The sequence below is a fragment of the Aythya ferina genome, assembly GCF_964211825.1.
Source record: "Aythya ferina genome assembly, chromosome: 15".
Classification (NCBI taxonomy): domain Eukaryota; kingdom Metazoa; phylum Chordata; class Aves; order Anseriformes; family Anatidae; genus Aythya; species Aythya ferina.
The window spans coordinates 11,327,689-11,349,447 of NC_140314.1; the positions used below are offsets into that span (position 1 = coordinate 11,327,689).

The following is a 21,759-nucleotide window of genomic DNA, read 5'->3' on the forward strand; positions in this document are numbered from 1 at the left end:
ATGCAGATTCCCAGGAAGTCCGACACAGGGATACTTTTCAAACAAATACAGCCTAATCCCCCCCAGAATACAGACGAGATAACGCTGTTCCATGTTTTACTTTGTGCTACTTATAGGCAAGGCTGTCTGGCACTTCCTCTGATAAGATCTTGCTTTCAGTTACTGCCTCTTTGCCAAGTTTGCACTGCTCAGACTTACTTTCTCAGGCCAAACATCTGTCTTAGGCTCTTTTTTTTCTTTCCCTAAGAAGTTTCAGTAAGGAACAATGAAACACCTCAGAGACCAAGCACAGGGTAAAATGCATGATCTCCCTATTCCAGCCATGACACGGGCATTTTCTTGAGGCTCCTATGTCTCTGTGCCTTTGTGAAGGGACATGGAATTTAGCAAGTGCTGCCTGAGTGTCAGAATGGATATTTCACCTTTTCCACCCTCCGGGAGCTGAGCAATGCAGGTTTAAGCAGAACCTCCCAGCCCTGAGAGCCTTGAGCAGGAAGAAAATCGGGGCTGTGTACTCAGTGCCCACCCTGCTGGCCCCCTACAGCAAGCAGGCAGAACCACCAGGCTGACCCCCAAGCAAAAGGGCAAAGCAGGAATACGCCGAGGAAGAGGAGAGGTCTGCACAGAAGCAGTTTGAGGTTTCCAGCGGCTTTGCTTTCAGCCACTGCTCTGTGCAACCTTCCCCTCCTGTCGTGGCTGGCCCCAGGAGGCTCACCTCGCTCCCTGCACTCAGTGAGACCTACCAGCAGCGCACCAGCTCGCTCCAGACAGCGAGGAGCGCTGCAGCCACTGTCAGATCTGCGTTGGGAACTGGAGACCCCAGCCCCGTGGGTGACTAATACAGGGCCAGGGGAGCACCATGCAGAGCAACCTGGGTTTTCAGTCTGTTTTAAGAAAAAATTTGAGGGAGTCATGCTAACAGCAGCAGGATGGCACCAAGCCAGTGCTGCAGTTTCAGCTGCACCAGAGCCAGTGCTGCCAGACACCTCGCCTAGCGGGTGGGGACCAAGCAAAGGACTCCAAACTGACTGTGCTCTCGTCTCTGCCTCTGTGGTGGTGAAGATTACATGAGGTAGTCAGAGGGAAAAAAAATAAAAATCATGCAAAGTACTTGGAGAGCCCTCCAGTGGGGCTGGGTGCTGCCTAGGCCAGAGACACTCAGGGTAAGATTCTGCGTTCCCTCCTTGGGGAGATTTTCCACCTTCCTCACCAAAACACAAGAACCACCTACCTGGCGCTGCTCAGAGCACCTGCACCTTCAGGAGAGAGGGAGAGAAGAGGGCAAACGCCCAGGGAGGCGCTGGACGAAGGGCTATTGCTATTCTCCCACGTCCTCCCCTCCCTATTCAGCTGGAGGTGCCAGGAACCTCCAGACATCAGTCTGAGCAGCAGCATGTTTCGTGCTGAGCCTTGGGACAGGGTAAATGAAACACAAACTCATCCTCACAGCCCCTGCTGACCTAACAGGAAGCGAGGAAGGCAGGAAGACGCCCTTGTTTCCTGGGCACATACTCACGCAGCCTGCAGATGGGGCAGTTGTTGGCCTGGTAGCGCAGGGTGTCAGCGCAGGAATTGCACAGGCAGAGGTGTCTGCAGGGCAGAATGAGGGTGTCGCGGAGATCTGACAGGCAAACCACACACTCGTTGCTGTTGTCACTGTTCTCGTCATCCGAAGGCTGCAAGAAGAGGAAAGGCTCTGGCATGCGAACGGAAGGGGCCACGCTGAACTGCCAAGGGACTGCGCAGCCTGGGGACATTTCCCACCCAAAACTCCGTGAGAGCGCTGCCATCCTCTTTCTTCTGCTCTCAACAGGCAGCTCTCAGGGAGAACGAGTGCCAGCCCACACGGCCCTGCTGCAGACACCCCTTCCTCGCAGGGCTCTGCTCCGAGCTCTCTAACAGCCAGGGAGCAGTGCTGCCAATTCCTGGCACAGCTGTCTGTTCCCAGAGCCGTGCTGAGAGCAGCGGGGAGCCCCTCTGGGGCAGGGATCCCCTTGGCTGAGGGGGACCAAGAACAAGCTCCTGCCTGCCGCCAGCCTGGAAATTCCCAAGGGGCTGCATGGAGCAGGCTCCTGGCAGCAGAGCCTTTCTGCCCCACATCTACAGAGGGCAGGTTCCCAGGAGGGGCTGCTGGGTGCAGCAGGTGAGGCTGTGCTGGGTCCGGACAGAAGGCAGCACCCCAGCCGTGCCTGATGCAGATTCCACAGCTCCTCTGACCGAGTGGGTGGCTCTCCTGACATCTCTCCCAGTCCCTGGTGCTGGCACAAGCTTCGATGTAGCTGTAGGAGAACCAGCCTGGGGTGCTGGGCTGCTCGCAGCTAACCCAGCAAAAAGATCATGGTGAACCTGCATCATGCTACTTTTTCCATCCCTCAGAGCCCTACAACTTGGATCAGAGTCATTCAAGCAAGCTAATTCTGGCAGGAGAAGCACACCCTCCTACCACGAGGGCTCAGCACTGACCCCTGAGACCCCCCAGTCTCCCTACCAATGCACAAAAGTTACGCCAGGGCCCAACAAACTGGTAACCCAGCACAGCAGCCCCTCCACTTTTACCTGTTCCCATCAGAACCACTTCACGAGGCCCCTCTGGTGCTCCGGGGTTAACACGTGCCACACCACGGGGAACCTTGGTGTAAACAGCCATAAACAGCATCTGCTGCTGCCACATCCACACCTGCCCTTCTGGCTGCCAGCCTGCCTGTGCCATCACATGCACTCCTCATCTCTGTGGGAGGTGGGGAGGGGAGGCTTTTTGTTTTCCTGGTCATATGGCTCACTGTGTGTACCAGGAAGAACAGAAATGGTCCCAAGCCAGCTGTCTGATAAGCCACACGTGTGATGGCTGGATCAAGAGATTCATCCCATGATCCTGCTAGACCTAAACAGCTTTTAATCCTCTTAAAAAGATCGGGTGAAAAATAAATCTTCTCCCTCCTGCCTCTGCAGGTGTTACCTGTTGGCACAGGCAAACAGAGATCACAGTACGCTTTGGGCAGGACACCACGTTACTTGGAGAGGAAGTCTGGCTTCTCCTTTGTTTGCAAATCACACGCTAATAGACACAGAGCAGTCCGAGGCTGGCGCTTGGTATGTTCTGCAGCCCAGGTGGCAGCAAAGGGCAGCTCTGCATAAGGCTAAAGCAAGCACGAAGCAGTCACACAATCCGCCTGGGGCTATGCGGCACGACAGGCAGTGGTTTTGGTTAAAGCATCTGTGTACACATCCCTTGACGTTAATGATGCCTCGCTCCCTCCCGTGGGTGACTCCAGCTTGCTCTCTGGGCAAGCAAGCCCTGCACAGCTCAGTTCCCTGCACTGCAACAGCAACTGGGAAGCACCTAGACTGGCCAGCGGCCTTCGGGCACCAAACGCAGCCTCAGGACTGCCCCTCCAGGCTCTGAAACACCTCTTCCCAGCATTGCCCACCCCAGGGAATATCCTGAAGAGCCTACCACTATCTAAAATGATCTCAGCACAGCTCCATTGATAGTTCAGGTCTTATAACAGTGAAGAGGGCTGCCATCCCTAGGCTTCCCCAGCACGCCACAGACTCGGTGGGCATTTTGGGAAGTGTCTTCATATTGCCCTGCCAAAACTCGTAAATAAGGTTGAAAGCAGAAGGTGCAGGCTGGAAACCCGCCCCTCAGGGAGCAGGAGCCTTCTGAGCTCCTTTACCTTGGTCTCTTGGTTGTTTTTGTTCTCGATGCCGTAGATCTCCTGAAGCAGGTAGCTCACCCGGTCAACCTGGGGAAGAAGACAGCGGTTAGAGTGCCAGCCACCCTGTTGTCACTGCTGTTTCGTGATCATCTTCCCTCCTTTCCTGAGTTAAAATGTCCACATGGCACCCATAGCAACCAGCTCCCCTAGAGCTGCTGGAAAATGTTCATAAAAACAAACATCACAAAGGATGGCTCGGAGAACGAGTCTGTCCCTGCTCCAAAGCAGTGCCTGTCTCATCTGGTCTGAGCTGAGAGCCCAGCTGGCCACTTCAAACACTGTCAAAATCGTCTCAAACACACACACTCTGCTTGTCTCAGAGATCACGAGGGAACACATGCCCAAAGCTCAAATAAGCCAGAAGCAATCGGCCTTCCACAGCCCCTTCTTTCCATGAAGCACGGCTTAACTTTAGCCAAGATGAATTTCCACCCACCTTTGTAAGCTTTGTAAGCACTACGTTAGTGCAGTGTCACTTATTGCTGTCTCCAGGCCCTTGGTGGCATCTCTGAACTGGAGCATGGCAGCAGAAAGCAGTGCCAAGCACAGGTGGGAATCGTTCACAGCCCCAAGTCTCACAGGATTTGCTGCTGCACAGCTTCCCCAGAGCAAGGAGCGCTCCTCCTCACAAAACCCAGCAGCAGGTAGCATGGAGAAGCAGCTGCAAGGTACCCAGCTGGCGCACAGAGCGAGTAAGGGAAGGAAATGCCTTCCTGGCAGCTCCAGCAGCTGCCCAGTTGACACCAAGCAGTGAAGCCAAGCCACTGGGTTTCAATGGCTTTGATGGCCGTGTTTCAGTGGCTCACCATTCTCCCAGGGCTTTTGGCATTTCCAGGTGTACCCGGCCTCTCTCCCTCTTCTGTCAAGCCAGGTGCTCAGAAGAGCAATGGCTGTGCAGTGGGCTTCCAGTGATGCAGAACACACCACGTGCCAAGATGGGGGCAGAAGCCAGTTATATCCATCCTGCTCACCAGTTTCAAAACGCTCTGAGCTGGGATGCAGCAGCTTTAACAAACTAATTCCAGAGTTTCCCCGCTTAACTCGGCGTGCAGCTTTTACAGACGATCTGTTCTAGGCCTGCATTTCAAGGCAATGAGGTCAGCAGTTGGACTGCCGAGCAAAATGCTCTGCAGTGTCTCACAACTCACCCAGGAAGTTTGGGAACAATTATGTGGGAGCTGTCCTTTTATAACTCGACATTTCAAAGAGATTCTTGTTACAGCATCCTGGCTCCTCGGAGGATCGTGATGAGTGATAGTGAGTGCAGAAGTGGTCAGCTCAAAGAGCAAAAGATGTCAGGAAGGGAGAGGCGAGAGTCTCTGCAGGATTTTGTATCCATTTTACTGCTTGCCTCTAAAAACCCCATGAGAACCTCAAATCACAGCGAGAAAAGGATGAGCAGTGCAACAGAGATCGTTGTAGTAAGAGCTATAGGTTTTAAAGCAGTAAAATAAATGGGTGAATAAGGAGGAGCAGGTGATATTGCACAATGCAGTCCTTCACCTTCTCGCTCCTCCAACGCATCCTGCACCACATCATCCTCCCAAAGGCTCCTGTTGCTATATACAGCCTCAGCTGAGGCACACGGGAGCCACTGGCCAAGTCCAGGTCGTGTTTTGCTGCTATTCCATCTGTTTGTATTCAGTCCTGTTCTTTTTTTCTTTTTTTTAAACAGGTTGGTACATACATTATAACTGATCTTGGCTGAGAGATCAAAGCAGCCAAGCTCATTAGCTGCTGCTTCCTGCTCCCAAAGAGCTTTAGAGATCAATGCATGCACGAGGCACCTGGGAATCCTGGCAATGGCGAGGAGGGGAAGGCAAAAGAAAAGCAGTGATGGGGAAGCATTTACAATGTTATACGGATGGATTACTCCCAACATACACTCCATACCGCTGCTCTATGCTCTCATGGGTGCAGATGCTACACTAGTTTCGGTGGTACTGTGTGTTCTTCTAGCGAGAGCTTGCTTCTATTTTAAAAGCCATAAGAGAGAACATATAAGCATTAAATTTTACAAACTGCCAAGGAAAAAAAAAAAAAAAAGTACCCACAACCAAACACTGAGTGGGAAGGATACACGCTCTGCCAGTAAGGACACACAAGCACACACTGTTTCACTGCAGGAGTCAGCTAACCACGTTGTGGCAGGGTGGGAACTTCCCTGGAGAGCACTTCCAGCAAGACAGGCCTCCGTTTGGGAAGTCCGGAGTGCTAAATGGAGAACGGAGCACACGGGGCAACAGTGTGCACGACAATCCAGCACCGAGTCAGAGAGCTCACAGACACGTAAGTACTGTCATTAAAAAAATAAGGCAAGATAAACAAGCTGCTTTTTGTCAGCTCAGGAACTCAGTGCTTGTCTCTGAGCAGAAGAAAACGTGAGAAAGGTGGGGCTGGCATCACGCTGCTCTGCTCCACACAGCTGGGCAGCCTTTCCCAGCAGAGCACACGAGCTCTCCCTTCAGAAGCGTGGCTCTTCTGGATGTTCCCACTCCAAACCTGCCTCTGCGTGCTCTGTGGACTCCTTTCTGGAACCATCTCTGACTGTCAACACCACGTGTGGGACCTAGCCAGGAACTATGCTGCAACAAAGCCAAGTTAAGGGCCGAGGAGCAGAGGGCTCAGAACAGACATCGGGCTGGAGCTGCCAGTAACTCACCACCAGCACTGGGATAAAGCTGGGACAGCAAGGGCTAATATTGCTTTCGCTGGGCACAAGTGAGTCTGAAGGACAGGCTGGGAGTTTCTGCACAGCACTGGTGAGACAGACGGTGAATTGCTGCGCAGTTTTTATATGCATGAGTACCTGACACCATTTGGTGGCTCTTTTCTGACCTGGGCCATCTTAGAGCAAATGACTCATCCCTGAGTTCATCAGAAAGCGTCTAATCAAGACACTTAATGACCTTCTTGGTACCGAAAGGCCATTTAATTTAGATGAGAGGAATCCTGGCCATCATTCAGCAACAGCTCAAGTGGAACACAAAGCAGAAACACGGCACACACCTAACGGTGAAGGGACCACCCCTCAGCACGCACCCTGCAGTGAGCCTGGGGGACCCTCACCGGGCACCTTCCTGGGACAGATGCCTCAGTGCAACGCAAGCTCCAGGGCACAGCCCAAGAGCCAGGTAAAAGAGCAGCAACACACGGGCAGCCCGTGTGGATGGCCTGAAGGATTGCTGACTTCCAGCTCCACTCCAAAGCTCAAGAATGAAAAATGTCCTCTAGCAAGCAGGAGCGATTCACCCTCCTGAAGGCCCACGACAGGGAGCTCTGTCTTCTCAGAGAAAGGACCCCTGTCTGTATAGACATTCCAGAACAGGAAGCCTGAGGCTTTTTTTCTTTTTCCCCATCCTTTTTTTTTTTTTTTTTTTTTTGGAGTGGACTCAAAGGAAAACCAACCAGCTCCCTGTTCTTCCAGCTTGTCTTCCATGGTCGTGTAACTGCTGACGGTGGCTGACTGAAAACCACAGCTCATCGCCTGATACATTTCACGTTGCCCTCCGGTCTCCCCACACCCTCGAGGCTCTCACCCCACAGCAAGCAAGCTGAGCAGCTCGCGCTGGGGCTGCGGCACAACACTGGGTGCAGGGACCCTGATTCGTGCAGTTCTGGCCAGTCCAGGGAGGCCGAACCACACTGTACTTAACGTTTATTCCAAACTATAATAAACTGTCAAGGGCAAGAAATTTGCACCTTCTGCCCCAAACACCATCTCTGTAAGCACCTGGTTTCAACACAGCTTAGAAATTTTGTCTGAACGCAGTTTGCAAGACAGGTTCTGCAGACAGAAAGCCATTTACAGCTGCTGCTTCGAGGCAGCCAGTTTGCATCTGCATCAGGAAAGGGACTGTTCATCCTAACGCAGTCATCGAACAAAATAACATGCTGGAACAAAAAAGGCAACCAGAAGTCAGAGCAAAACGATTTTTAGAGGACAAAAGGGAAGACCGTCTGTCAGTTCCTCCACACTGGGAGCTGGTTCTTGAAAACGGGGTAGTCTAAAGTACCATAGAAGTGCCTGAGGAAGAGGAGGGAGCACCAAAAAGCCAGGAACTGAACGATGCCTGGAGGAGGTAAAGCTGGAGAAGATGAGGAGCTTCAGAGTGTAAAGTTTGGGGAGTGGAGGACAAAAAGACAATGCAAAAATGCATTTCTGCAGCATGAAGCACAAATTTAACCTTATCCGTGATTATCCCTCCTGGATGACAACGCACATACTGCATGCTCAGGAACAACGGTGACAAGGAGGCCGCTGCACGGTGCGTGTACTGCGGTGAGGATGGAGGTCACAGCAGCACGGATGGCAACAGCCAAGTTTCCAAGCAACACAGAAGAAATCACAAGATGTGGGAAGAATCCAGACAAATCGAGTGAGTAATTCTCAGACCTGACAAGAGCTCCAGCAACGAAAAGGATCACTGCCAACAGGCGCAGGAATGGTGGGAGGAAGCTGGTCAGGTACTGAAAGTCCCCTCACCTCGGTCAAGTTTTAAATACAGCACTGCTCTGCGAGAACGAGCGACCACCAGAGATCCCACTGCTCTCAGTACATGATCTGCTGAATTCCTGCCTCTTAAGGCCATGCACCAGATTCACATCAGCTTGAGCTGACCTAACCTGAAGAGAATTATCCTTCACACAAAGGCAGGACGCATACTGGAGCTGTCAGGGTATTTAAGAGTTTTTCAGGAATCAGGGTGTCTCCCAGACACACTTGACCAGCTCACTCCTAACTTTTACATTATCTCTTCTCTTTCTCCAAGACATTTCAATTTGATTCTTGCAGCACAATCACTACCAAGCTTCCTTTCAGAAGCTTAAACTCTTAGCCATCTTAGCAGTTTGCAGTTGCTTATGTACCTCCCTCTGTGCAAGACAGCATGCAATTACAGTCTTGATGAGGCTTTGCACAGCTTCTGTGCATCACACCACACAGGGCTGGGCTAAAGAGGGCTCTGGAACCCTAATGTTCTCCTGTCTTCCCCTTATTATGTGTGCCTCAGTCCCTTGGGACATCTCCACAGATATTATGGACACAAAAAGGAAGCCTGTGTGGGGAGAAGACATACACAAGACCCCCCAGTATCTTAATGCATACGCATGTCGAAATCCAGCAGTTTTCTGCCTCTGGGTAGGACACAGGGTAAAAAATATCCTTCCACAGCACAACACACACAACCTAAAGCCACTGGGCAGCGTGGACAAACAGATGTGCTTCGCATTACTAACACACACAGTGCTTAAGCTCACTTATGTAAACCTAATTTACTTGCACCTGTGCAGAGATGGAAACATCAGTTCTGTGCTACAGCTAGCAGGGCTCCGCCAGTTCTGTATTCAAGCAACAAACACATGCAAGGCAGGAACGTATATGGAAGCCTGGATCTATACATAGTGCCTGACTCCCAGAGAAGGACAAAGAGACCCACACAATTGCTCAGCCAGCCCCGTGCTGCAGTATTTGTTCCCCAACACACCCAGCTGCACAACATCTAGCCTAACATTAAGCAGCAGCTCGCTGCCTTTGCTTGTGTTATCAGAGCGAACCAGCAGAGATCTCAGGCTCTTGGTGAACGAACATCAAAGCTTCCCGTTGGGTACAGCTGGGTATCTGTGGGACACCAGTAAATGTCTTTAATTAACAGGAAACAGGTACTCACGATCTGCTTCTGCTTTAATGGCTTCACAGAGTAACTGCCATCAACGTGCTAGGAGGAAAAAAAAAAAAAAGAAATACATTAAACAGTCAAGGTGTACAAATTAAGACAGACTCATGACCAAAACTGACTGCTAGCTAAGGGAAGGGTGGCACATGCATCTAACCAGGACAACCTGACTAGCAGTCATTCCCAGCAAGCAGTGGAATGGGATGTTGGCATGCTCCTGGTCCTGTCCAGCGCAGAGCTGGATGGACTTGGCTCAGGTTCAGCCTGGCTGAGGGGGACTGGAGCACACACAAAAATGCACCGGCACACCGGATGCTTTCAGGTTGCAAGCAGTTCAACTGGGTGCGAACACTTCTTCAGCAAGTCCAGCAACATTTGGCAGGAGGTATTTGTTAACACCCTAGATAACATCCAGAGTCAGAGCCACTCCTGAGGCCAGAGCCCCAGGAAAGCTGGGGGTGGCAGGGGCTGAGCAGACTTGTCCACTAGATGCAGTCTAAACCAAGTGCTCCACATCACCACCTTCAGAGATGCAGTGACCACCTCTGGCGTTTCATTTGCTCAGTGGCAGCAGGCACAGCTGGACCAATCCTGCATATACCCGGTGTTAGGAAGTGTGCTGCTATTGTCTCCATCACCCACACGGGCCAAATAAACCCAACCCAACTAACTCTTCCCCCAGAGCACTGAGAGCAGGGAAGGAGATTCAGGGGAAACTCCAGCAGGCCCTGCTGGTGTGAACAGTTGCAGACATGCAGCTGTTTGCTGAATTAGTTTCAGGAGAAAGAGACAACAACATTACACCAAAAGACAAAACATTGATGTTTTCCAGGCAAACACAAAGTGTCAAGTGCCAAGTTTCTGCCTTTGAGAGACCTGCAAGGCCAGTGTCAAGGTTGCTATTCTGCTCTTAAAGATGCACACGAATAGCAAGCTACCAAGGCCTGCTGGTCTATCAGTTCTCTGAGAATGCTCCAGCAATCAGGAGCAGTGCTTATTAGCAAGAACCTCCTCTGGATTTATGTACCTACACTTCAAAAGCTGCAGTTATTCTAAGGATGGGGAATACATTTTAATTAAGCAGGGAAGAGAAAACTCAACAAGCACTTTGCCCTCTGACCTTTAATAAAAGCAAAGATTTGGATCTTGTTTTAAGCATTCAGCTAAAAGATCAGACACAAGAATTGGCCCCACTGGACAGCACCTCCCTCTCACAGCACACAGACAGGAAAAATAAGGGAAGCAGCTTCATTCCTTGAACTCAGACCTGGACACTGGACATAAGACAGCACTGAGGGAATGGCCTGACCAGCTTTAGTTGGTTGCATTTTGTTGTATTTTTGTTCAGCTTTCTGAACACAAAGGGACATTTGCCATCATCTCTGTGTATCCAGAGAGCTCAGAAGCTCTGCATGGTCCATGGAAATTAGCTATAATCCTTGAAATCCTTCTTGCAGAGCTGGAGCAGTTCAAGCCACTTTCCAAACTCATGAGTCAGAAGTTTCCAAAGCTTCACTTTTGCCCTCATATTTAACACATTCCCAATACTCACCAGACCACTCTGCAGGGATTGGCACTGTTTTCCTGCCCCTGAGCCAGCTGCATTACTGTTTGCTCAGGGTTTACAGCTGTCTGGGACTGAAAACATTACTGAACTGGAAAACATCACAACAGCTACAACAATCTCCAGCATATTTAACATGTACAGGTCAATGTGGCACCCACTCATATCAGTCACAGCCCAGGTGCTATTTTTCACAACTGTGGGGACTAGACTTTCTCCACTGGAAGATGCCTTGGGGACAGATATTTCTGTAAGGCACGATTATCAAGTGCTGGCCATGAGATGCTACAATGGGAAACTGGGACAAATCCAAGTCCAAGGGAGAGCTCTGCTCCCTGACCACAGAGGCTGGGCTTACTTGCTGCAACAGCACTAGGTTTGGATACAAGGAAAACAACAATTAAACACACTCCTTGTAAGGAAAAACTATACTTGCATTTCTAGATCCAGAACAATCTGAAAATAGCTACAACCAAAAATCTCTCAAGGCAGCAGCCAGAGGAACACAGGTGAGTCTCACAGAGGGGGAAGGTAAACACATATGGAATACTTCAAAATCAGGTTGCAACGTGCAGGAAGCTCGTGGTCTCATATGCTTTTCTTTCCTCAGAAATGGCTGACCATTCCTTTTGCAGGGCTAGGTCTCTGTCTACAGTGCTGTTCCACCAAGAGGGCTTCAAACTCTACAGCCTTGGCCAGTGCCTGCTGCCCACACCGTCCTCTCCCAGGTGCTGCTGAACAATGAGTGAGGGATTCCTGAGTGCTCACATTCTTCGGTATCAGCTGGATGAGGCAACCAGAAGAACAACAACCCTGCCCTAGTTCCAGGGGTGCAGCAGCTGCCCATCTCATTTCTCACAAATCCCTAATTGTCTGGAGTAAGTTCAACACATACTGAGTCCAACAAAAAGAGTGACTGGAACACTCAGGGCACCTTGCAACCACAGGGCTTCCTGAGGACTGACTGTGCTTCCCAGGCCTTCTGACTCAGCTTGTCACCATCCACACTATCCACCTGGATGGAGCAGGATTAAGACCTGGCAACTTACTCCTGGACATGGCAGGAACCAAGCAGACCGAGGAGAAGTCAGCCCACATGCCAGCCTAGAAGCATAGAGTCCCTACCAGCACAGTATTGATGCTGCTTCCCTCTACATACCCAACTCTGCTCCAGCATCTCTTGCATCATCTTAGGACGTCCCTATATGTGTCACTTGCCCAGGACACATGTTTGCAGTATTACCCCAGAGACAACATGGAGTGATTATGGATCTTTTAACTGTTTGCATGGTCCAGGTACCATGGGAAGAGATATTTATCACTGCCTGTGCTTAGCCTCACCGTGTAGGTGGCCGTCTGCTACATATAAACACGCCACTGAAAAGCGGTAGAGTCCTAAGTCTTTATGCAGGATGTAACCTAACTCCTTAAAAGGGCTTGGTCCTTAGTTTACACTAAGGCCAAGCGATGGTGCAACAGGCTCTGGACACAGCAGATCCAGTTTTGCAAACTGATCACAAGGCCCTGGTAAACTGCATGGTAGCAGCCTTGGTCAACACTCACCACTTGCAAACATCACAGACAGCAAGGCACACCCTCTCCCCACACACAGGAAACACCAGCTACCATCAGCTGACTGACCAGCTCAGGTACAAGTGATAATTACAGGCTGCACAGCAGTTGCTGCAAGCAATTATTTGTACTACAATAGCAGCCAGGAACCCCAGTCACAGGCCAGGACTCCATTGTGCTAAGTGGTATATAAATACAAACTAATGACCCATGGAAAGGTTTACATATACAATTACATGGACAGAGGGAAAAGAACTCATTTACCTTTTCAAAGGCAGCCAGAAGAACATGGGCGTGACCTGTCACCTCAACCACCACTGCAAAGAGAGAACAGTTCTGGTTAAGCCTTGAAAACAACACAAACACGGCACCATCATGAGCTGAATTTTTGTCTTTTTACTAAAATGGACTAAATTGTCACCTATTGCATCCTCATCTCCTAGCAGTTTAAAAGAAGGAGGACCTGGGGTACTACACATGGGTCAGCCTCACCATGATCCCTGGGAAACTGATGGAACAACTAATCCTGGAAACGATTTCCAGGCACACAAAGGAGAAGAAAAGCCTCAGGAGCAGTCAACATGGACTCATCAAGGGGAATTCATGCCTAAGCAACCTGATAAGCTTCTATAACGAATGACCTGCCTGATGGATGAGGGGAGAACAGTGGATATTACCTTCCTGGACGTCAGTAAGGCCTTTGACATTGTACAACATAAGACCCTCAGAGAAAAAACGCTGAAGTATGGGCTGGACGGGCAGTGAGGTGGGTCAGAAATCGGCTGAACAGCCAGACCCAGGGAGCAGTGGTCAGTAGCACAAAGTCTAGTTGTAGGCCAGCAATGATCAGAGCACTCCAGGGGTCCATAGTGCATCCAGTCTTTTTAACATCTTCACTAATGGCTGGGATGACGGGTTAGGGTGCACCCTCAGCAAATTCGCAGACAACACAAAACTGAAAGTGGCTGGGTCACCAAAGGCTCTCGCTGCCATCCAGGCGGACTTCAGCAGGCTGGAGAAATGGCTGACAAAAACCTGCAGAAGTTCCACAAGTGCAGAGTCCTGCACGTGGGGGGGAACACCAGCTAGAAAGCAGCTTGACAGAAAAGGCCCTGGGAGTCCTGATATACACTGAGCTGAATGTGCGTCAGCCGCACGCCTGTGCTGTCAAGATGGCTGACGGTGCTCTTGGCTGCGGGGTGAGGTACCACCAGAAGGCCAACAGAGGCCTTTCCCTCCATCCAGCACTGGTGGGGCCACACCAGGAGTGCCGTGTCCAGTTCTGCCTCTTCCCCCCCCGAACCTCGCCTTCGGTTTGGTTCCCCTCACAGTCCTGAGGGACAACGAAACCCAGCAGGGCTGTGGCAGGCCCTGCACAGACATGGCCTTCGTCTACCTGCCTTGGTTATATCGGTGCGATGAACGACACCGCTTTGTTTCCAGAGGGTGGAAAGGGAAAGTAAAACAAAGCTCAGTGGGGTTCTGCTCCTCCCTCCTATTCCTGTTTTTAATTACCTGAATATGTCACAGAGATGAATAAATCCATCTGGTGTAACAACAATTGGCAGCCCTTCCAGCCCTGGTACACACCACTTTATTACCACCTAATCCTACATGCTTGTAAAACCTTTATTTCTCATATCATTTTTGGACAGGAAAACATCTCTGTCCAGTTATCTGATTTAATCCCCAGTGACATATATCCTGCCTTCCCTCTTCTAACCTTGAGACCTCCCTCTGACAGCATTCAGAAGGGGCTGTCAGAGCTTTCTGGACTGCATTCATGGCACCGTCTGCACACAAAAACACAAGGAAACACAGGTGCCAAGTAGGGGAAACCAAGGCACAATCTCAACTTCTCTGGCTGAAGACTCCAAAGTTCATTTTAGCTCCAGCTGATTGGACTCTTTTGCCTAACTACACTCAGACTCATTGTATGGGAATGGGAGGCAGAGGTCTTGGAGGAGTCACTGAAGGAGGGAAAGGTATGTCACCACCTTGCCCCACCTGGGCCTAGGGGAACCTGTGCTCAGCACACACAGAAGAACGTACAAATGCTGCTATGAGTTCTGTGCCAGGAAGGTAACAGCTGAAGGAAATGACTCATGTGATGTCTAAGAGGGATGGGAGCTTCATAGCTTCTTTTGGGCCTCCAGAACAGCAGAGGCAACAAGGGGAACCATTCACTGGATTTTGGCACAGAGACTGTGTTTGGAAACAGCAGAACATGGGATAAGAGTCCAAGCCTGCAGTTTTGCTGGATAATTCACTGCAAGAACGGTCTGACAATTAGGGTGCAATCAGGAATGTAACAGCACATAGAAAAGAGGGCTAAAGCTGGGAATTCAGCTGCAAGCTCCCTCCCTGCCAGCCAAGAGCTAGTCTGTTCTAGCTCGCTCAGTACATGAAATTCAGGACCCTGACTGAAGTCTGAATAGCCAAGAAGAGATAAGAGATAATGCTTCCCTTCATATCCCACTCACTCACAATGCATACAGCTGCATGGCACCTTCCCTCCATTAAGGATTTCTGTACCTTTCATTGAGAGCAATTCCACTGCCAGGAATGGTGAGTGATAATATTACAAGCTCAACTTCAAGGAATGCAAACATCTTCTGTCAGAATTCAGTCCAAACCAACATCTTGCTGACTGCTGTTTTAATTTGCCATTCAAATTTATTTAACACAAGTAGTTACAGGCTGGCTGTAATTTCCAAGGTACTCCAGACACATAAGGCCAGCTCGTTCCAGTCTCACCAGTTTAAAAAGAACCAGAATACACAACAATTTCCTCCAATCTCACTTGAGTGTCACATATTTTTGTGCTGATATTCCTTCCAGGAGAGGATTTAAAAGCAGTTGCCTTTTCAGGTTATTAAAATAGATGACAGCACACTATTGGCTTAGAGCAGACATGGTATGTGCATAAATGTATGCTTCCCATGCTGCCTCCCGTTCTATTTTTGGTCTTTCTAGAATTGCCCACCATAAGAAAGTACAAATATGTTGGCAAAAGCTCAATACACAGTGGAAGGTGTTTTATATCTATGGTCAAGAAGCATATGTATGTATATGTACGTCAGTATTATTAACAGTGCCTGAAATCACTAAAAATAGATGCATTTTAAAAGTAATTTCTTTTATGTTGCACTATGCTTTGTTAGTCATACTTTAAATTGGCTCATCCAGCTCTGTTTCACTTTGCTCAGAGGACTGTAAAATAATGCAGTTCGTTTCTGGTCACTTTCACATAAGAAGCAGAGCACAGTAATTGCAATAAATAATACAATCATCAATGGATTTTTTCCCTTTCTGAGGATGCCTGAGGATTTTAAGGACCTTTCTTTTTCTCTGGCCTTTCCTACCGGAAGGCCCCCCAACCCTACAATTAGCTAGAGCTTTTACAAAGATAACTTACACCTCACAGGGGGAGAACAGACCGACTCCATCCTTGCATTATAATTCTACAAATGTAAAACTCAGAGAGAGGGAGTCATTTGTTCCAATTTGGGCTGGGCAATGGCAGCAGAGCTAGGACCTTACCCTAGGTCTCCTAAACACTATTCCACCACTAACTAGCTGGCCATTTTTCCTGTCAAAAATGGAAGTTTTCTTTAAAAGTATGTTTTTATGTAAGAGTCTGTGGTTAGACAGACCCTTTTAATTAAGTGGGATTTAAGGGGAATTTTTATTCTGGAAAAGCTACCCAAACCTTCGCTGTTTGTAAAATGTTTTCACTGTTGGAGAATGAGGCCTTCCCTGAAGGGTCACGTAACCTGCAGGAGAGCCAGAAGAAGTCTGAGTGAGAACAAGCCATGCTTACCATCCCCTTCATCCACCACCGCTCGGATGACCACAGGAAACACACCGCGGTCCAAGTCAAAGTTCAGCTGATGGAAAAGAAACAAGTCGAATTTAGACAATTCACACCAGGCTGAAGACTCGCAATAGCGTTAGCATCAAAGGAATGAAGTTACAGGATACCCAGCTCTGACCTACAAGCTCTGAGATAACGAGACTTCAGCAAGCACTACAGCTTAGAAACTTCCTCATTATTTACTGATGAAGTAACCCTTTCTGCAGGGCCTACAATCCCTGGTATCAAAGGAACACAGTGAATTCCTGATAGAGCAGGAAGATGTGAAATTCAGCCAACAGCTTTTGAAGGAAGTCCACTAGGGAGATGACACTAAACACTAACAGTGGCTAGCAAAGCAAAGGATCTCAGCCTGAATTTTCTCACTAATTCATATATCCTAAAAATCTCCTGTATGATTTGTAGCTGGACAAGTTGGTCAAAATAGACCAGCAGTACACATTATGCTCTCTACACTAAAAAACAAACAAAAAAAAACACTCTTGCATGAAGTTCTTGAAGATGTAGAAGGAATGTTGAGCTCACACCACATTTTAAAGAAGCATCAGACTGACCTCCATCTCTTGGCATGTTATGAAATTCAGATCCTCGACCTTCTGATGGACAAGAGTGAGAATTTAAGATCTCACTTGAGTGCAAGGAAACTAGGCTCAATTTCTTCCTTTGCCTTGCACTTCATAAGCTCCATGTGATCTTATAAACACAAGAAAAATGCAACCTTACAAACACTGTCCTAAGACAGGAATGGATTGGCTCAGAAACTGGATTTCTGGTGTTTTTTGTTAACTACTGACTTGGTTTTCTCATCTTATCTCTTGCTGAGAGAGAAGATGTCATTTCACCGTGGTGCTCCAGGCTGTCTGTTTTCAGTTTCCCTGTGAAAACTGAGACTCAGTTCAAAGCACCATGGCAGTGTTCAAGTAGTGCTTTAGAGCCTCCTGCTCCTTCCCTATGCCCTAGCACCATTTGTGGTGCCATTTCCTCCAGCCAGCCTCTCAAAAGATAAATTATTCAGATAATCTTGGTCACTGACACAAATGGAAACCCAAAACACCCAGACTAGATGTGAGGCAAGGCAACCCTCACTGCAAGCCTTAGTATTGCTGAAAATGGTTCCTCCTCTAATGAACTGCAATCGAAACGTTCACCCTGAAGTGAATGATGACGGTACACAGGGACACGATACACCCTGGCATCCAGCACCAGGTGTGCCGTAGCTCATCACCTGCCTGGCTGCACCTTGGGCTTTGGACTACAAGAACCTGCCAGCCTTCCATGGGATGTGTGGAAGAAGAGGAAATCCCGAGGTTACCATTCTGTAAACTACTTGCTGCAGAAGCTGAGTGGCCCAGAGACACGTAACCTGCACGTGCCTGTTCTAGGAACAACGCTTAGCTGCGTTATGAAGCTCTGTACATGCACACATCTGTTCAAATGTGCATATCCAATTTCAAATGGAAAGCCCGCACTGGAAGACCTTATGGGTTGACCCTTGCTGTCTCAGCTAGTCTGCAAACCTGAGGGATACTTATTTTCATTCATTGTATAACAATTTTTTTCCTCCTTCAAACTACCAGAATCTCCTTCCAAAACAGCAAAGTAACACAGAGAACGTAAAAAGCTCATTTAACCTCTCAGTACTTGTTAGAAGAGATTCATAGAGCCACTATTTTCTATTTTGCATTTTGGAACTCTTATAGCATGCCAGAAGGAAAATAAAATTCACTAAGGACGATTGATTAACATTGCTGCAAGAAGCTTATGGCTTTGCTTTGCCTTCTGCTCTGATTTATTTTTGTAAGACAAAAGTTACTTTTTGTCCCCTTGAAGAGGAAGTCACATCAGAGTAAAGCGTCCAGTTGTGGTTGCTTTATGACAAACTTTTTCATTCTCAGACATTCTCTTCGAGGGTCCATTTCACAATCATTTTTGGGACCTGAAAATAACTGTCAACACAAGCCTTACGCTACAGTCTGCAAGCAAACCAATATGCTACAAAAACAAAGTAAATTGTGTTTTTATAAAGTTTTTCCACATAACAACTCAACGTAACACTATTTTCCGTTCTGTTGGCCAGCCAAAAACTACATCATATGTGAGCACTGCACTGAACAAAAATATGAACGAAACCTTTATTATTTTTTTGACAACACTAACAATGAAGTTGGAAAGCAATCTGAAGCATGTAATTGTACCCAGCTGAAAGATAACGCTCTGCCAGCTGTCAGATAAAAGTGCTGCATTTCAGTGGACAATTAGGAAGATTTAGCATTTTACTGGACTTAAGAGGAAAAAGAGTAACACAGCCAAAATGGGAGAAGAAACTCTTCTGATTCACGCTGCTTGTTCCACGTTTTCTGCACAACCAGAGCCCCCATAAAACCAACGAAAAAGATCAGAGGATGCAGCAGAATCAAGCAAAAGGGACTAGAACCTTACTTTTCCACAGCATCTCTCCCTCTAAGCTATTAAAGGGACATGACTTTGGCACTCAAATTAAAACCTTGCTGGCAGGAACAAAAATGAAAGTTAGTTTTCTCAATTTCTTTACAAAGAAAGGGATCTGAGCTCCTCCTTTTCAACTCTCTCAGATGACAGAAGGGGTTGAAAAGCAGCTCCTCCAGGCTTTTGTAGGCTGAACTTGTGAAATCATATATTGGCAGAGAAGCCAGGACATCAGGAGACCAGACTCTGCAGGCTCTTGGTAACCACCACAGCATTTGTTAAAGCGCGGGACTGATTCTAGTTAAAACTGTAAATCCAAGACAATAGCTATTCAATCTTTTCAAAATACATGAAAGATGACTTTTTTTTTTTTTAATAGGTAGCGTTTCCTACCAGGGTCCACATAGTCAATGCCCTTATACAGGCCTGGGAGCAGAAACGAGCACTGTATCAGTTTTGACCCAGGAGAGGGGTCTGCAGGAACAAATATATTATCAGTAGCTACAGACCGGCTCCTCTGCATCAGGAACGTCGTAAGGCAATGTTGCACAGAGCAGGTCAAAGACCAAGGCCTCCCTGCCCTGTGTAACATGCAGGGGAAGCCCCTGAACCAAAGTCTAGAGGCTCAAGAAGCAGAGAGTTACTGCCTGGGTTGGAATTTTGAAAAGATATCAAAATTAACAGGACTCCATAGACCTTGCTACGTAGCAAAAGCCACAGAGCTTAATTAAAAACAAGCCTTCGCCTGTTTGCAGTTATAGGTTAAACTAAAAGGAGGAAGGCATCCCATTATTTGGTATTAATGCACCAGTGAATCTGTCCTGGAAGGGAGAATATCCCCCCACAGCACAGTGCTGCTTGCTAATAATGCAGGACACAGCCCTTAAACAGGACTCTTACAACAGCAGTCTCCAAGCTATTTTGATTTTTCACTCCCATCAGTAAAACAGTTGTGGTCACGCACTCCTAATATACGTGTGCTGATTTATGAATTATATACATTTGCTACTAAAGTTCTTCTCACCCCCCAGTGAATTGTCTTGCACGCACCCCATCGTAGAATCTGGTTTAGAGGACCAGCAAAAAATAAATAAAAATCAAGACAGAGCTTTTCAGAGCTTCTAGCAACCCTATCCCAAGGTAACTGGGAAATATTTAGCAAATGAGCAGGGGCACTTTTGTTCCCATAAGCTCTTTGGCTGGCAGGGAGAACAAGGCTGAAGAGCGGCAGGTTCCTCTTGGAACAGCTCCAGGGCCAATCTCTGCAGTCTCCCTCCTACGCCAGCTGTTGGGACGCCAGCTGATCAGTGATATTAGAAATCGCTGCTTTTGGTTTCTTTTCTTTCCTGTTTGCCTCACCTACCTGCCAAGTTCCCAGGCAGCGTTTGTATCTGCTCTTCCCATGGCCCTGTTTGTCTCGTACCCACAAAACACACTACAGCAGCTGTGAGTGTGAACATTTCAGCTACACCTCAGTGACACTAAGTGGAGACAAGTGCTTTTGGGGCAACGGAGTTGTGGAAAGAAGGGGGCACCAAGGAAAGACTTACCTCATCATCCTTCCAGTCCGAGAAATCAATCTTGAAGGAAGGCAGGGAGAATTGCTGGCTTACCCCCCTCTTGTAATGAACCGTCTCAGACTGCAGAGAGGGATTCTTTGTGCTGTATCTGAAGAAATGGGGGGAAAAGAAAACTTGCTGTAACAAGTGATTGCTCTCTGCTAGGCTCTCATTCATTCACGCCTGTCTGCCTTTCAGGAATCGAAAGTGGCAGCTCTAAGAGGCAGAGCTGGCAGGGGCTGGCAGCCATTCATAGGGAATACAAAAAGGGAAGGGAAAGGCAAGATGGTGAGCGTGGGGAAGGGAAAGCAGCGCAGACAGGCAAGGTCTGATCGGATCCATACTGACCTGCCTGGAAACACTGGGGGTCAGAGGAGTAGTGGGGTGCAGCAGCCTAGCAAAAGCTAGCTCCCTAAATCCAGAGCCGAGGCAATGCTGGCTTCCCACCCAGCACACAGTTATTTTCTGCAGGAAACCCAGGAAGAACGAGGAGTGATCACACAGCGTCAGCACACAACACAGCACCAAAAACTCTCCTGTGGCTCTGCAGGACAGGTCTGCAGTGAGAAACACTGCTTGGCACGGGCCCATCCTGGTGGGACCATCCTTGGACTGACTCCCCAGCCCTTCACATTCCTCGCGTGCTTCCCCAGAGATGCCCCACGGAGCCCCCCATCAGTCCCCGGTGCCACCTAGGGGAGTCACAGCTCTCCCCGTCTCGAGCCCCGGCACTGACACACCAAACATCTCTGAGAGGAGGAGCATCACTACCAGCCAGCATCCTCTGCACGCAGAGCCCACTGGGCACCTCCAGCACCAAGAGACATTTCACCTCCTGCTGCCCAGTGAGTGACTTGCAGCGGGCTTCAGTGGCAAACCAGGAATTTTGGCCCCTTTCGGGCGGGTGGTTTCGGAGCTGGAGGTGCACAGCCTCTCACAGCGCTGGTTCTGGCACGGGAGGGGAGGCAGTGGCCTCCAAAGTGGGGTGGGAACATCTGAAGCTGGTTTTACTTCCAGCCTTTGTGCTGTTGAGCTCCCATCAGTGTGTTCAGAGCACGCTGGCAGACTGCACAGAAAGCAGAAGAGCCCTCGTCCAACAGGCTTACAGTGCAGAAACAGCAGAGCTCCCCCAGCACACGGACAGACAGGTCTAGCTCCAGCTCGACAAGAACAACGTTACCAGGCGGTCAGGACAATGGGATGTTCCCTCTCCCACACACTACCCCTTACTTCCTAGGCAGAGCTTCATAAAGCGAGCCTGGGAGGGTGCTGGCTTCCAGCCACTGCAAACATCGCTGGGCGGCTGCAAGCCTGAAGCCCTGATGACTGCTCAAACCCGACTGCTGCT

General features: G+C 48.8%; 1 protein-coding gene across 4 annotated transcripts in view; it reads right to left on the minus strand.

The window, feature by feature from the left end:
• MGRN1 (mahogunin ring finger 1) overlaps positions 1 to 21,759 on the minus strand; it is a 51,021-nt gene that overhangs the window by 7,108 nt on the left and 22,154 nt on the right. For all 4 annotated transcript variants that reach the window (XM_084537147.1, XM_084537148.1, XM_084537149.1 and 1 more), the window contains exons 5-10: positions 20,403 to 20,520; positions 16,354 to 16,420; positions 12,795 to 12,847; positions 9,389 to 9,436; positions 3,678 to 3,746; positions 1,517 to 1,676 (exon numbers count right to left, since the gene is read on the minus strand). In XM_084537147.1, the coding sequence (XP_084393273.1) occupies positions 1,517 to 1,676; positions 3,678 to 3,746; positions 9,389 to 9,436; positions 12,795 to 12,847; positions 16,354 to 16,420; positions 20,403 to 20,520 (515 nt within the window). The remainder of the gene's footprint in view (positions 1 to 1,516; positions 1,677 to 3,677; positions 3,747 to 9,388; positions 9,437 to 12,794; positions 12,848 to 16,353; positions 16,421 to 20,402; positions 20,521 to 21,759) is intronic.